The 15,398-nt window shown below is 38.7% G+C and overlaps 1 protein-coding gene across 1 annotated transcript; it reads right to left on the reverse strand.

The window, feature by feature from the left end:
* Window positions 1–11,662: 11,662 nt before the first annotated feature.
* LOC141641636 (uncharacterized) lies at window positions 11,663–12,946 on the reverse strand. The gene is made up of 4 exons (XM_074450290.1): window positions 12,820–12,946; window positions 12,539–12,727; window positions 12,293–12,453; window positions 11,663–11,767 (listed from the first exon to the last, which is right to left on the reverse strand). The coding sequence occupies exons 1-4, from the start codon at window positions 12,944–12,946 to the stop codon at window positions 11,663–11,665; spliced, it is 582 nt and encodes a 193-aa protein (XP_074306391.1).
* Between the last annotated feature and the right edge of the window lie 2,452 nt (window positions 12,947–15,398).

Consider the following 15,398-nt stretch of genomic DNA (forward strand, 5'->3'; position numbering starts at 1 on the left):
TTATCATTACCCAGAATTATAAGAAGAGAAGAAGAGAAAGAAGAGATGAGAGTGATTGTTTTTGTGTGTTCTGTAGTGTGTTCCTGTTTACTCTATTTATAGGAAATAAGAGCAGGTAGAGGAACAAAAACGTGTTCCTAAACCGCAGGCAACAAACCACGAAAAGGGGAGTAAGACTCTCTCCCACTAACAATCATGTTGACTGATGTTAACACAAAACAAGCCCATAAACACACAAGAGCAAAAAGGTAAAAAGGGGCCTTTGGCTCGCACCGCAGGTGCTCTACCCAAAACCCAAGCCGAGGCCGGCGCGCGCGCGTGTATGTTTGGACCCAAACCCATTGGCCCAATACTCCCAACAAAAGCCTCCTTGGTCCACACAATTAACTAGTGGAGTACACTAGTTAATATAAAGTGACCAAACTATTCTTCACCCACCGATGTGGGACAAAGAAATGGAAACTTGGAAAAAAACCAAGTGGCTTTACCAGCCATCAATTCCAACATAATTAAAGGAAGCTACGATGCATAACAGTAATTGGATATAACTTCAATGTTTATAAATTGTTCTTGATTTACTGTTGGAATGTACATAGATAATTTGTAAGCTTTCCTTCTTCTCCTCCTTCTATTATTATTACCCATATCATATTATTATTACTTCATTCAATAATAATCGATGTATTCAGAAAAAAGGCTACTCATACACGAGGTGTATGAAAATCTCATACACGACCAATTAAATTGCGCCATGTGGCAAACTAGAGTGAATCATATGTAGTTAATTAAGGGTTATATTAGTAATTACACATATGTAGTTAACTTGCTAACCACATGTAGTTAACTATATTTAGGATAATTTTTAATTTCCTTTGTTTTACATATTATGATTTATTATTATTATTTTTTTTGTTTGATGACGAAGGGGTTGAATCCCCTCGGGCCCATACATTCCCGCACCACCACATGGACCATGTAAGCCACCCCCTTCGGGGGCTGCAGTGGCCAAGTGATCATCGCCCCAGCTGGTAGTCGAACCCGGGACCTCTCAACTCCTGCATTTCTGCAAGCTTCAATGTTTAACCCGGCTACCACTGGACTAACACCACTTGGTTATGATTTATTATTATTATTATTATTATTATTATTATTATTATTATTATTATTATTATTGTTTTTAACGTTTTTTTGTATTATTATTATTATTTATTATTATTATTATTATTATTATTATTATTTTTTAATAAAGGGATGCGCGCAGCTTTCATTAAAATAAAAATAAAAGTTTACATGAAATTGGTGGGGAGCCGAGAAACAATCTGGGCCCCCACACCCTTAGCAATAGCAAAGCTAAGTCTAGTAAAAATGTAAGCGGCCACCCGAGTCCCCGCATCTTGAGATACCGAGAATTTCTGGATCCGCTTGAGCAAGGCAACAACATCCGAACCCAGCTCTCCAAGTGAAGAGAAAGAGAAAGGTAGGAAACCGTAACCCGCTACCGCGCACAAATCCCCATACTTAGCACACTTTCGCTGAGCAGCATCAACGACAACCCGGCCCGGCACAAAATCTGCCAACCCAGTCTGAGTCAAAGGTGAAGAACCTGTCAGGTCGACACACACATCACGCCCCCTGTCCCAAGAATAAAGCAATAAATCCGCAGGACGAAGAGAGCCACCATGCCCATCAACCACACCGATATCAACCTCCTTCCCCGCAGTAATACCAGATCTATAGCAGATGTCGAAAAGAGTGTCCCGGACAAGGTTATGCCGATATTTAACGCCCACAGTACCTGTACAAGAAACATCGTGGTCCCCAAAAACATCCCCAGCGAAAACCTGAGAGCAAGCAGGACAAGGCCTAGATACCGTGAATAACGGAACACCCAGACGATACCCCAGCACACTACGGTAAGTCCTCCCGTTCATAGTCTGCCCCAACCCTGAGATAGGAACCGCACGTAACCAATCAGAGGAGTGAGAACCCTGCTGAGACTGCCATAAAGCAAGCTGGCGGGGTGTCAAAGAGAAAACAGACTCTGAGGCAGCAGCTACCGTCGTGAAATAAATGTCTGCCAAATTCTTCATAAGTTTGGGGGCAGCAATTTCACTAGGGTGACCTAATAAACCAGAACCTGTAGTCGCAGTAAACATCTGCGCAGCATCATCAAAAGCGGGGGCAGCTACAATACCGGAAGGGCCGAGGAGCTTAGCTCGCAAACCCAAGACCGCAAGCGGGACGCAATAAAAGCATAAAATAAAACATCTCCCGCCGCATAGACACCAAGACCACCAAGATGAAAAGGGAAAGTAGCAAGGCGCCACTGCCAATCCCCAAAACCCGGCCCTGACGCGGTGACAATACGTTCCAAGCTAGAACGAAGAGCGACATCAAAAGGAAGATGGACAGACCTAAAAACACTAGGGGAAAACCCTAATTCCAGAATTCGATTTCATTAATCAAAGAAAACTCAAAATTTCGAATTCATTTATCAAATTGATGAAAACCTAATTCAAAATTTCGATTTCATTAAATTTCCCTAAATCAATTAACCTTAATTTTATTTCATTAATCGAATCCCTAATTCAATTCACCCAAACTGATTATTCGAATCCGTAATTCAATTTGTAGATAAATGTTTGCCTTAATCAAAATCAAAATGTAAATGTTAATGTAATGATTAATCGAAAAAAATGAAAAAAAAATCAGAATCGTATTATTATTATTATTATTATTATTATTATTATTATTATTATTATTATTATTATTATTATTATTATTATTATTATTATTATTATTATTATTATTATTATTATTCGACCTCTTCATCAGAATCGTATTCTTAATCAATTTTTGTGTTTGAAATCGTATTCTTAAGCAATCAAAATTCAAAATCAAAATCAAATGAACCCTAATTTCATAAGATTAATCATATCCTAATTCAATTCTATAAAGTAATCAAAATCGTATCAAATTGATGAACTCTAATTTAGTTGATCAAAATCAATTTTTATTAATCAAATTGTAATCCTTATCAATAAAAATCGAATTAACCCTAGCATTGTAGTAATTAAAAAGTAACTTAATTCTATGAATCGAATTAGCCTTATTCTTAACCATTTAAAATCGAATTATGGGAAAAAGGGGAAAATTTTTGATGAACCCTAATCAAATTGAAGAACCCTAATTCATATGATCAAAATCAAATTTTATTAATCAAATTGTAATCCTTATCAATAAAAATCGAATTAACCCTAGCATTGGAGTAATTAAAAGCTAATTCAATTCTATAAATCGAATTAGCCAGCTTATTATTAATCATTTAAAATCGAATTGGGGAAAGGGGAAATTTTTTGATGAACCCTAATTGACTGAATCAAAATCGATCAGTTAATTGATTAACCCTAATTAAGGCATAAATGGGAAAAAAAGTTGTTGTTGTAAAGGTTCGAACACGGGTTGACATTAGAAGCAACTAAATTTTTGCAAAGAGACTATTAACCAACTAAGCTAGGGGTATCCGCACATACATTTATTGATTACAATTCATTATATTATGAATCAATTTCCTTAATTCATTAAACCTTATTGAACTCTAATTCGAATACTTTCCTTATTTAAAAATTCCGTTTTAAAATTCTTAAAACTTTCCTTTTTTTTTTTTAAATATTCGTAGCTTGATTTTAGGCAATAAATTTCCTAAATTTAAAAATTGCCTTATTTAAACAATTTCGGTTTCATTTGATAAAATATCTTTTTTTTTTAAAAAAATATTCTTAGCTTGATTTTAGGCAATAAATTTCTTAAATTTAAAAATTGCCTTATTTAAATAATTTCGGTTTCATTTGATAAAATATCTTTTTTTTTTAAAAATATTCTTAGCTTGATTTTAGGCAATAAAGTGAATAATTTAAATTTAAACTAAGTTAGAAATTTTGAATTTCACACAATTGGCGCAAAACTGAATATACTTGTTTGGGTTTAGAATATAGGGTTTAGGGTTTCTAAGTTTGATTGTATGTAATTAGGAACTAATTAGTTCCGATTATAGGTTAATATCGATATTTTATGTAATTAGGAACTAACTAGTTTCGATTATAGAACTAACTAGTTTCGATTATAGCTTAATATCGATATTTTATGTAATTAGGCACTAACTAGTTCCGATTATAGCTTACTATCGACATTTTACGTAATTACTTATTTACTAGTTCCGATTTTAGCTTAATATCGACATTTTATGTAATTAGGAACTAACTAGTTCCGATTATAGGTTAATATCGACATTTTACGTAATTACTTATTTACTAGTTCCGATTATAGCTTAATATCGACATTTTATGTAATTAGGAACTAACTAGTTCCGATTATAGGTTAATATCGACATTTTATATAATTAGGCACTAACTAGTTCCGATTATAGCTTACTATCGACATTTTACGTAATTACTTATTTACTAGTTCCGATTATAGCTTAATATCGACATTTTATGTAATTAGGAACTAACTAGTTCCGATTATAGCTTACTATCGACATTTTATGTAACTAGGCACTAACTAGTTCCGATTATAGCTTACTATCTGTTAGGTCCAGATTAGCCTGGCCTGACCATAACCTGGCCTGACCTTACAAGGCTGACTAAAGAAGACGAAGACCGGACAATACTAGCTACTATTGCAATCAGCTTGCCTTATACTGGAAGAGAAGCCTGAAGGAAAGCATAGAATAGCCTGGTAGAGCTCTCGGGCAGGCTGTATTGAATTACCAGACAATGTGACTATCACATAAAGGAAATGATCATGCCCTATTTTCATGGAAGACCAAGTCCAATTCCAAAAGCATCTTATTCCCATATAACTGATCGTATAAAAAGGAAGAAACCCACGTTCATTGAAGAAGACTCAGTCAAGCGGATTAATAGGAGGTGTGCGCTATATTTCAGGAAGTAGCTACCAACGGCTAAGAGGAACGTTGAACAGCATCCAACGTTATCATTTGAGAAGTATAAATAGAATGAAAACACAATTGTAAAGGATCATACACATTTTACTTATTAATCAATATATATCACAAATTATCCTCTATTTTCTCTCTAGTATTGGAGTTTATACGCATGTTTGTATTTAGCATATATTGAAAACATAACAACACAATTTATATTATATTCTCTTCTGTCATCCGTTCATACTTTTATTTCTAATTTATAGAACTAGATACCCTGATCACGTAATAAATAGGCCGGATCCTTTTAGGGAAAATCCTGCTAAAACAATTGGCGCCCACCGTGGGGCATCTAGTTCTTCAACCAATAAAATTCCCCTTATCAATTTTCATTTAATATTCACACAAAAATGGTGGAACTTACCGCAGAACAACAATTAGCGGCTGCCCTGGCCAAAATCAAAGAATTGGAGACAATCCAAGAGAAGGCAGCCCAGCAGTGAAAATCAAATCAATAGGCTGAAAGAATCTGAGTCTAGCCTGAAGAAAAAATTGGAAAATCAAGCTTCGGGATCCAAGACCAGATTCGAACCAGGAACCCCATTTTCATCCATTATCAAAAACATTGACTTTTCTAATTTTGGAACCCCGGAGAAGGATACATTATCCGGCACCCCAACCATTCCTAATGATGAGACAAACAAAACTGAAGCAGCAATAATGATGGCTATGCTTCAGGAAATTCAAAAACTCCACAACAAAATAGAAAATATACCCGGAGTACGGACTCGTGGTGAAGTAGAAGTTGACAGCTTTGCAGATTCACCCTTTGCAGATGAAATTGCAAAGATTGATCTCCCCAAGAAATTTACTGTTCCATCCATGAGAACTTATGATGGAACCTCTGATTCACAAAATCATGTTGCCATATTCAAACAAAAAATGTTGGCTGCCTCAATACCCAGTGAACTCAGGCAAGTCTGCATGTGCAAAGGCTTTGGTACAACCCTGACCGGAGCAGCATTACAATGGTTCATCAATCTCCCAAATGGAGGTATCAAGAATTTTGCAGAATTAATCAATGCCTTCAATCAACAATTCGCGAGCAGCAGAGATATGGCCAAGAGACCCAGTAACCTGTTCAGGGTAAAGCAACTTCCTGAAGAATCTCTCAAAGAATTTCTGGCCAGATTTGTCAAAGAAAAGGTGGCCATTCCCAGGTGTGATGAAGAAACAGCGGTGGAAGCCTTCAGGCAAGGAGTCCTGCTTGACAGTGACATCTATGCGGACCTGACCAAGAAAGCATGCCCAACCTTTGCCACTGTTCAGTCCATCGCCTTAGAGCATGTCAGATTGGAAGAAGACCTCAACTTCAGGACGAACTCATCCGGAGGAAAGCAAGGCTATGGACACACTAACAGGAAGAGTTCCTACCAGAAAGGAGGCAATCCCAGATCAGCACCCTATTCCAGGCCTGAGCGATCTGAAGTCAATATGGCACAAGAACATAAAGGTAACCTTTCTAACCTTCCAACTATTCCTGAATATAACTTCTCTATTAATACCGCAGGATTAATCAAACGCCTGGAAAACCCTGGGAGATACGGTCAGATGGCCAAAGAAATCCGACAACCCCAGGAAAGATCCAACAAGATGGTGTGACTTCCATCAGGACATCGGACACACCACAGAAGAATGCATCCAACTCAGGAAACAGGTGGCATATCTTCTAAAGAAAGGCTACTTGAAAGACTTAATCCAGCAGCCAAAGAACAAAAATGAAGAACAAAACAAGAGAGATCCAGGAAGCAGCAGAGACCCTCCTCCTCCTCCCCCCATCTATGAAGTCAAATTCATAAATGGAGGATCAGAAATCTGTGGTCTGACCAGCTCAGCCGCCAAAAGAATATCCAGGGAATCCAGATTTCAACCTCCTTCCAGACCCAAGTCATTGCCCGCTATTACCTTTGATGACTCGGACCTGCAGGGAATATCAGATCTACACCATGACAGCCTGGTAATCACCATGCAAATTGGTACAGCAAAGGTATCAAGAATCCCGATAGACGGAGGCAGTTCAATCAACCTGGTGATGCTTGACGTCCTTAAAGCTATGAAGATAGACGAAGGAAAGATCATCAAGAAATCCAGCGTCCTGGTTGGATTCAGTGGAGAAACAAAGAACACCTTGGGAGAAATCAGCCTGCCAACCTATGTGGAAGGCGTGGCTTCATATGAAAGATTTGGAGTAATGGATTGCCTATCCTCATATAATGTAATCCTGGGCAGACCATGGATCCACAATGTCAAAGCAATCCCATCAACATACCATCAATGTGTGAAAATTCCAACAGAATGGGGGATAACCACCATCAGAGGAGAACAGAGGACGGCTCAGGAATGTTACACTCAGGCTTTGAAACCCTCAAAGTCAGGTAAGTCCCTTGCATAGCAATTAAAGTCACCTGTCAGGGAAGAATATATAGCACAATCACAGATGGAAACAGGAGAAGTCACATTAGACCCAGAATTCCCTGACAGGAAAGTACTTGTAGGGTCAGATGCACCCGACTCAATCAGACCAAATCTGGTCAGCTTTCTCAAAACTAAAATGTCTTGTTTTGCTTGGTCACATTTTGATATGACTGGTATAGATGCTGATGTTATTACTCATAAGTTAAATATTGACAAATCCTTTAAGCCTGTACAGCAAAAGAGAAGAAAATTCGCTGCAGAGAGGCATGAAATCATCAACCAAGAAGTTGACAAGCTACTAGACATGGGAATGATCAGGGAAGTAATGTACCCTGACTGGCTTGCAAACGTAGTAGTCGTCCAAAAGAAAAATGGCAAATGGAGAGTCTGTGTAGACTACACCGACTTAAACAAAGCCTGCCCAAAAGATCCATTTCCCCTGCCACACATCGATGCAATGGTAGATGCCACTGCAGGCCACGAAATGTTAACATTCATGGATGCCTCGGTGGATTCAATCGAGATAAAAATGCATCCAATGAGACCAGGAAAGCACAAGCTTTCATCACCGAAAGAGGTATATATTGTTATCTTTGCTATGCCCTTTGGATTAAAAAATGCAGGTGCAACCTACCAAAGGCTAGTCAACATGATGTTCAAAGACCAGATAGGAGACACCATGGAAGTCTATATAGATGACATGGTAGTCAAGTCAAAAAAGGCAGAAGACCACGTCAAAGACCTGGAAGTAGCCTTTCAAATACTGGAGAAATTCAATATGAAGCTCAACCCACAAAAATGCCACTTCGGAGTCTCAGCAGGCAAATTCCTGGGCTACATGGTGACAAAAAGAGGAATAGAAGCCAGCCCTGAATAGATCAAAGCTATCCTGGAGCTAGAACCACCAAAGACAGTCAAAGACATACAAAAACTGACTGGAAGAATAGCGGCCCTGAACAGGTTCATTTCAAGATCATCAGAGAGGTGCAAATCATTCTATAACCTACTAAGGAAAAACAAGGACTTTCAATGGACCCCTGATCATCAGACCGCCTTTGAAGACCTAAAAATATATCTATCCTCTCCTCCCTCGCTAGCAAAACCAATCAAAGATGAGCCCCGACAAGATATACATCGATCCACGTAAACTTCTTTGTCGTCTTTGTCTTGGTCAAAGAAGCAGACGGACAACAAGACCCGTCTATTATGTAAGTAAAAGTCTACTGGATGCAGAGATCAGGTATGGCCTGCTTGAAAAATATGTTTTAGCTTTAATCATGAGTTGCACAAAATTAAGACCATACTTTGAAAGCCACCCTATAATAGTCAGAACCAATCTTCCTATCAAATCTGTACTTAGGAAGCCAGAATTATCCGGACGAATGTGTAAATGGTCGAGACTGACTAAGTACATACAACATAACATTTGAACCAAGAACAGCAATTAAGTCACAAGCACTAGCAGACTTTGTGGCTGATTTTAGTCCGACCCTAGAACCCGACCTAATAAAAGAAGTAAATAAACTGACCAGCGACCAAACAGACCTAGAATGGACCCTATTTGTCGATGGTGCAGCCAACATGAGGGGCACAGGCCTGGGAGTAGTACTAAAATCGCCACAGGGGGATAAGATAGTACAGGCTATAAGCTGTGCATTTGAAGCCACCAACAATGAAGCAGAATACGAAGCCCTAATAGCTGGGTTAAAGGTATGTATTGACCTTGGTGTACAAAACCTAAAGGTACGTACTGATTCCCTCCTTATTTCAAACCAAGTAAATGGGATATATACAGCTAAAGACTCAAAGATGATGCTTTATTTAGATGTTGTTCAAATCTTAAAATCAAAATTTCGCAATTTTAATATTGACCAAATTCCCAGGGACTTGAATACCCAGGCCGATGCTCTAGCCGGCCTAGGATCCAACTTTAGTCCCCTAGACTTCGACAAAATACCCATCGTACATTTATTAGAACCTGCAATAAATAAACAAAATGAAAGCTTCCCAATTTATATTGCCAATTCTTGGACAAAACCCTACTATGACTGGCTACAACAGGGAATCCTTCCCCTAAATAAGCAAGATGCCAAAGCACTAAAAATAAAAGCTGCTTCGTATTCTATTATTGACAACGTGCTTTTTAAGAAATCGCAGGCCGGGCCGTACCTCAGATGCCTGGAACCGCAAGAAGCTGAGCAGATATTATCAGAAATCCATGAAGGATACTGTGGAAATCATAAAGGTGGAAGAAGCCTGGCAAGCAAAGTACTCAGAACAGGTTATTATTGGCCTACCCTGAGAGCTGATTGCCTGGATTTTAGCTCTAAATGCAAAGCTTGTCAGATCCACGGACCATATATCCATCAGCCATCTGAGGAACTACATTCCATATCCGCACCCTGGCCATTTATGAAGTGGGGGCATGGATATAGTAGGAAAACTACCTCAAGCACTCGGACAGAAAGTTTTCATGCTAGCAATGACTGATTACTTCTCCAAGTGGATAGAACCTGAATCATACAGGCAAGTCAAGGAGAAGGATGTCATAGCATTCATCAAACACAACATCATATGTAGATATGGCATCCCCTCTGAAATAGTATGCGACAATGACACACAATTTGTGGGAAAAAAAAGCAAAGCGACCTTCCGTGCTCAATGGAACATCAATCGGTAACATCCACAACAGGATATCCAAAAGCCAACGGTCGGGCGAGAATCCAGTAATAAGGTGGTAATCACTGCATAAAGAAAAAGCTGGAAAGAAGAAAAGGTAGATGGGCTGAAGAACTCCCCTGGTCCTTTGGGTGTGAACCACGCCTAAAACATCCACCTGGCCAAACCCCTACTCCTTGGTCTATGGATGTGAAGCGATAATCCCGGCCGAGGTGGACATTCCATCAGCCAGATGTAGCCTGAACACAATAACAAACAATATACCTCTAATGGAGGATAGCCTGGACTTAACAGAAGAGCTAAGAGATGCAGCAAGCATCAGATTAGCAGCATATCAACAAAGAGTTGCGAAAAGCTACAACAAGACTGTCAAAGCCAGGGTATTCAGGGTAGGAGATCTTGTCCTCAGGAAAGTATTCCAAAACACAAAAGAAAAGAATGCTGGCAAATTGGCCCCAACCTGGGAAGGTCCCTATCTGATTGATTCAATAGTCGGCCAGGGAGCTTATAGATTACAAACCCTGGACGGCGAAATGATCCCAAGAGCCTGGAATATTGCACATTTAAAACTATTTCACATATAAAATACATCTCTCAATCCAGGTATAATTCTTCACCTTGACATTTCTTGCCTGGAAACTACATGTATGATACTTGCAATTATATGAATAAATGCCGTATATGATTTCTTCAAATTATGTGCCCAAGTACTTATCTATATTCTCATATTTACTTAGTAAAATCTTCAATACTTGTTTTACATATTGCATTTTTAAAACAAATCTTAAAGATTGGGGGCCACCCCCATCAAATATCCAACTGATATCCAAATTTCAGTTGCAAAACAGGCCTTAAATATTGAGCTCCACTTAAACATACAAACCTGGAAAACTCCTTCCTGACTTGTATAACATAGATGGGTCATAAGCCCTCCAGACAGGCAGGGGACGTAAGCCCTCCAGACAGCCAACAACCCCACCCATAACATACAATAAAGATCGCGGATCCAAGACAAAAAGCGGCCCGATCGTCAAAAAAAAAAAAAAAAACTGGTCAGATCCAGTACAAATGCACCATCACAAAAGTACCTTGTCAGAACACAAAAAGAAACAAACAAAGACCAAATATTTATTCATCCAAAATAATTGGCCTTACCACACACCTAATAACCATCCGTTCCAGGGACATCCCCCCTGGATGGGCCAAAAAACATTTCTAAATCTTCATTCCAGGGACATTCCCCCTGGATAGACCAAAACCTAAAAAGGAAAACTAAACTAAGCTATCTTTGAGCCAGTAACCGACTCACAACCATCCGCCATTTCCTGGTCACCAGACTTCGCCTTGGAAGGAGGAGAATCCACCTCTTCTTCTTGACCCATATTGGCCAAATCAGGATACTGGGCGTCCAAAGCCATCTCATCCCGGTCCGGATTCCAATTAGCCCGGTCAGATTCCGGATCCCTCATAGCATCAACCCGGCCTTTCCCGAAGAAGTATTGAGAAAGATCGCCCAACCTCGCCTCCACAATTCCTTTTCAAGAACAAGCTCCTCATTTTTCCTCAATCGATCCCGCATTGCTGCTTCTCGGCCTCCAACTCTTGCCTAACAGCCTTCTCGGCATTTTTCGCAGCCACTTCACAAACTATAGCGACCCTGGTTGACTCCTAGTGTCCCCAACCGAGATTGAAGTACTACTTCATTACCCCGGATGTGTGCGAGTCACGGTTAAGTTTATCCAGTTTTTCCTCCAAACTAGAAACCCTGGCCTGGGCATCCCTGAGCTGACAAGCAGTAGCCAACCCGGCATCCAATCCCTACATATATATAAAATCAATCAGCCAAATACAAGGCAAAACAAAAAGCACATGAACAATTAAAAATATCCTTTTACAACTAACCTCCCTAGCCTGGGAAGCAAGTTCAGCAGCCCTTGTTACAAGAGAAGTCAGAATAGAAACCACTATGGTCGACGACTCAAGGGTACTAGCTGACAATAGCTGGTCGCTCATCTTTGCAGAAAACTCATCTATCCGTGCCCGGGCATCATCCATGTCATCAATCCTAGCAGGCACTTGCCTTATACTCCTGATTGGCTGAGCATGGATAGGCTCTTTCTCTCCTTCCTCCTCTTCCAGGATAACATCTTCCCTCTTTCTTTTTTGAGCCTGGATGATCTCCGGTGACACTACCCTGGGTGGATCTTGAGGAGGCTGAACATCAGAAACCAGGATATCAAGCGTTTTGTCACTCCCACTAGCCTCCTGGCTCTTGGACTGTTCAGCAATTCTAGCCACCCCAGCCTTCAAATCCTTTGCAGAAAAGCTGGCCAGCCTAGCAGAAGACCTAAATACTGAATATATAAAAAATATACGTGAGTATCAAACAAAAAACGACAGGAAGATAACGGCTAACATAAAAACATACAGAAGACGTACAGGAAAGAGCAGTAGAACTAGGCTTGCCTTTGGGTACTCTGACCCCAGTCAGCTTGGTCTTCATATACCGGGGCAACAACTCCCTGCCCAAACTAGCTGGCCAGGTCCTCTCCTCCTCAGGAATAGCAAGGAAAGCCTCTATCCTGGAAATAGCTTCCTCATCAAGAGGATCACAACTCCAATCAGGAGCTGCAAAAACCGTCAAAATTACACAGGTAAGAATCAAAATCCATTAATTTCATGTAATATATATTGCAAAATAAAAAGTACAGGGAACCTACCACTCTCCAAGGGAGGATATCTCAGATAATCAAAGCCTGATCTCAAAGTCTCAGTCCGGACAAACAGGAAAGTCTTTGCCCAATTTTTATCATCTCTAGAGTCCAGGTTAGTAATTAATGGAGACATTTTCGATTTTATTCTCAAATTAAAGCGACCATCAACAAGATTTTTCATATGATATACTGCCTTGATATCATTAATAGTAATTACAAGATTATGTTTAGCACATAAATTTTCAATAGAATGGACAAGTTTCCAAACCATTGGCATAATCTGAAAAGGAGATACCTCCATAGCACGAATGGTGTCAATCATTAAGGGAGTAAAAGGTAACTTACAGCCTGCTTTGAACGCCCATTCAAAAATACAGAACCAGCCAGGTGATACCCAGTTGGCCCTGACCGGACAAGACTCAGGGATCCATACCTCAGTTGACTCGGGAATTATTTTCTTCTCCCTTAGAATCTTGTCATAGTTTGTTTTTAGTAAGTTTTCCTCGGGAAAGGAAGAATCCAGAGATTGAAGAGCAGTAAAAACAGAATCCACGATATTTGAAAGCCACAAAGACGAGCGGGAGGATCAATTTCCCTCACCTCTTCCTCTTGGATGTCGTGGGTTCGGGCTCAACAAACAAAGATCGCTTTCGGGATGCGGGACGTTTTTGGCTCCCATGTCTTTTATTGTCAGATTTATTTGTGATAAAGTTAAATTATTTAAAGAGTATAAACTAGCAGAACAGGATTGCTGAGAAGTAGGGAAGAATTTCAGAAGAAAATTTAGCAAAGAAAGTGGAGGAAAATTTGGTGGAGAACAATCTCGTCTCAGATACCGTATTTATAGAAGATGAGCAACGGCATGAAAACCCTAGAAATTGTAAAACTCTCAGCATGACATCACCTAGCCGTTACAGTGTCCAACGGTAACTAGGAGTCTAAGAGTCATTGATTAAGTATAATTCTCTTTATTATTCAACCCGGTAAAAGTTGACATCTCACCCCTGGCCTGGTCCAGCACGGGTAAAATGTCAAGGGGCAATTGTTAGGTCCAGATTAGCCTGGCCTGACCATAACCTGGCCTGACCTTACAAGGCTGACTAAAGAAGACGAAGACCGGACAATACTAGCTACTATTGCAATCAGCTTGCCTTATCTTTGGAAGAGAAGCCGAAGGAAAGCATAGAATAGCCTGGTAGAGCTCTCGGGCGGTCAGTATTGAATTACCGGACAATGTGACTATCACATAAAGGAAATGATCATGCCCTATTTTCATGGAAGACCAAGTCCAATTCCAAAAGCATCTTATTCCCATATAACTGATCGTATAAAAAGGAAGAAACCCACGTTCATTGAAGAAGACTCAGTCAAGCGGATTAATAGGAGGTGTGCGCTATATTTCAGGAAGTAGCTACCAACGGTTAAGAGGAACGTTGAACAGCATCCAACGTTATCATTTGAGAAGTATAAATAGAATGAAAACACAATTGTAAAGGATCATACACATTTTACTTATTAATCAATATATATCACAAATTATCCTCTATTTTCTCTCTAGTATTGGAGTTTATACGCATGTTTGTATTTAGCATATATTGAAAACATAACAACACAATTTATATTATATTCTCTTCTGTCATCCGTTCATACTTTTATTTCTAATTTATAGAACTAGATACCCTGATCACGTAATAAATAGGCCGGATCCTTTTAGGGAAAATCCTGCTAAAACACTATCGATCATGGAAACAAATTTTTTGATTAGGCGGTTAAAAATCAATTTAGGGTTTAGTTTTAACAATATAATGAATTGTAATACGTACTTTGACGTGCTGATATCCCTAGCTTAGATGGTTACTAGACTCTTTCCAAACAATAGCCCTCTACTAACAACAACCCGTGCTCTAATCTCCTTACCAACAAATTTTTTTCCTATTTTTTCGATTAATCAAGTTAGGGTTAGTTAATATCGATTTTGATTTTTTTTTTCATTTTTTTCGATTAATCATTACATTAACATTTACATTTTGATTTTGATTAAGGCAAACATTTATCTACAAATTGAATTACGGATTTGAATAATCAGTTTGGGCGAATTGAATTAGGGATTCGATTAATGAAATGAAATTAGGGTTAATTGATTTAGGGAAATTTAATGAAATCGAAATTTTGAATTAGGTTTTCATCAATTTGATAAATGAATTCGAAATTTTGAGTTTTCTTTGATTAATGAAATCGAATTCTGGAATTAGGGTTTTCATCAATTTGATCAATAAATTAAATTAGGGTTTTCTCGAATTCGATTTTTATTTATTTTATTTTATTGGTTAAAAAAAACGATTTTCCTTACTATATAAAAGCTAAATAACAAAAAAAATATAAATAATAACATAAATTTAGGTGAGTAAATGAAATTGAAAAAAGTCAAAACAAATAAAAAAACTTCCATAAAAATTGTTAACTACTATAGTTAACTTGCTAACCCAATATGTTAAAAAACTCATACACCTCGTGTATGAGTATCATCTTTCATTTATTCATCAATAGTAATCATTTAGTATCCGTATATCTTTGAAGGGACGCCA

Source organism: Silene latifolia, chromosome 2 (assembly GCF_048544455.1).
Source record: "Silene latifolia isolate original U9 population chromosome 2, ASM4854445v1, whole genome shotgun sequence".
Classification (NCBI taxonomy): Eukaryota; Viridiplantae; Streptophyta; class Magnoliopsida; order Caryophyllales; family Caryophyllaceae; genus Silene; species Silene latifolia.

What these genes read in the sequence shown, in the direction of transcription:
- LOC141641636 (XM_074450290.1), bottom strand. Translation starts at nt 12,946, where the DNA reads ATGTCTCCATTAATTACTAACCTGGACTCTAGAGATGATAAAAATTGG. An exon ending in TAGTTCTACTGCTCTTTCCT is followed by an intron (nt 12,454 to 12,538) that starts GTACGTCTTCTG and finishes TTATATATTCAG; the next exon opens with TATTTAGGTCTTCTGCTAGG. An exon ending in CTCCTCAAGATCCACCCAGG is followed by an intron (nt 11,768 to 12,292) that starts GTAGTGTCACCG and finishes TGGGGACACTAG; the next exon opens with GAGTCAACCAGGGTCGCTAT.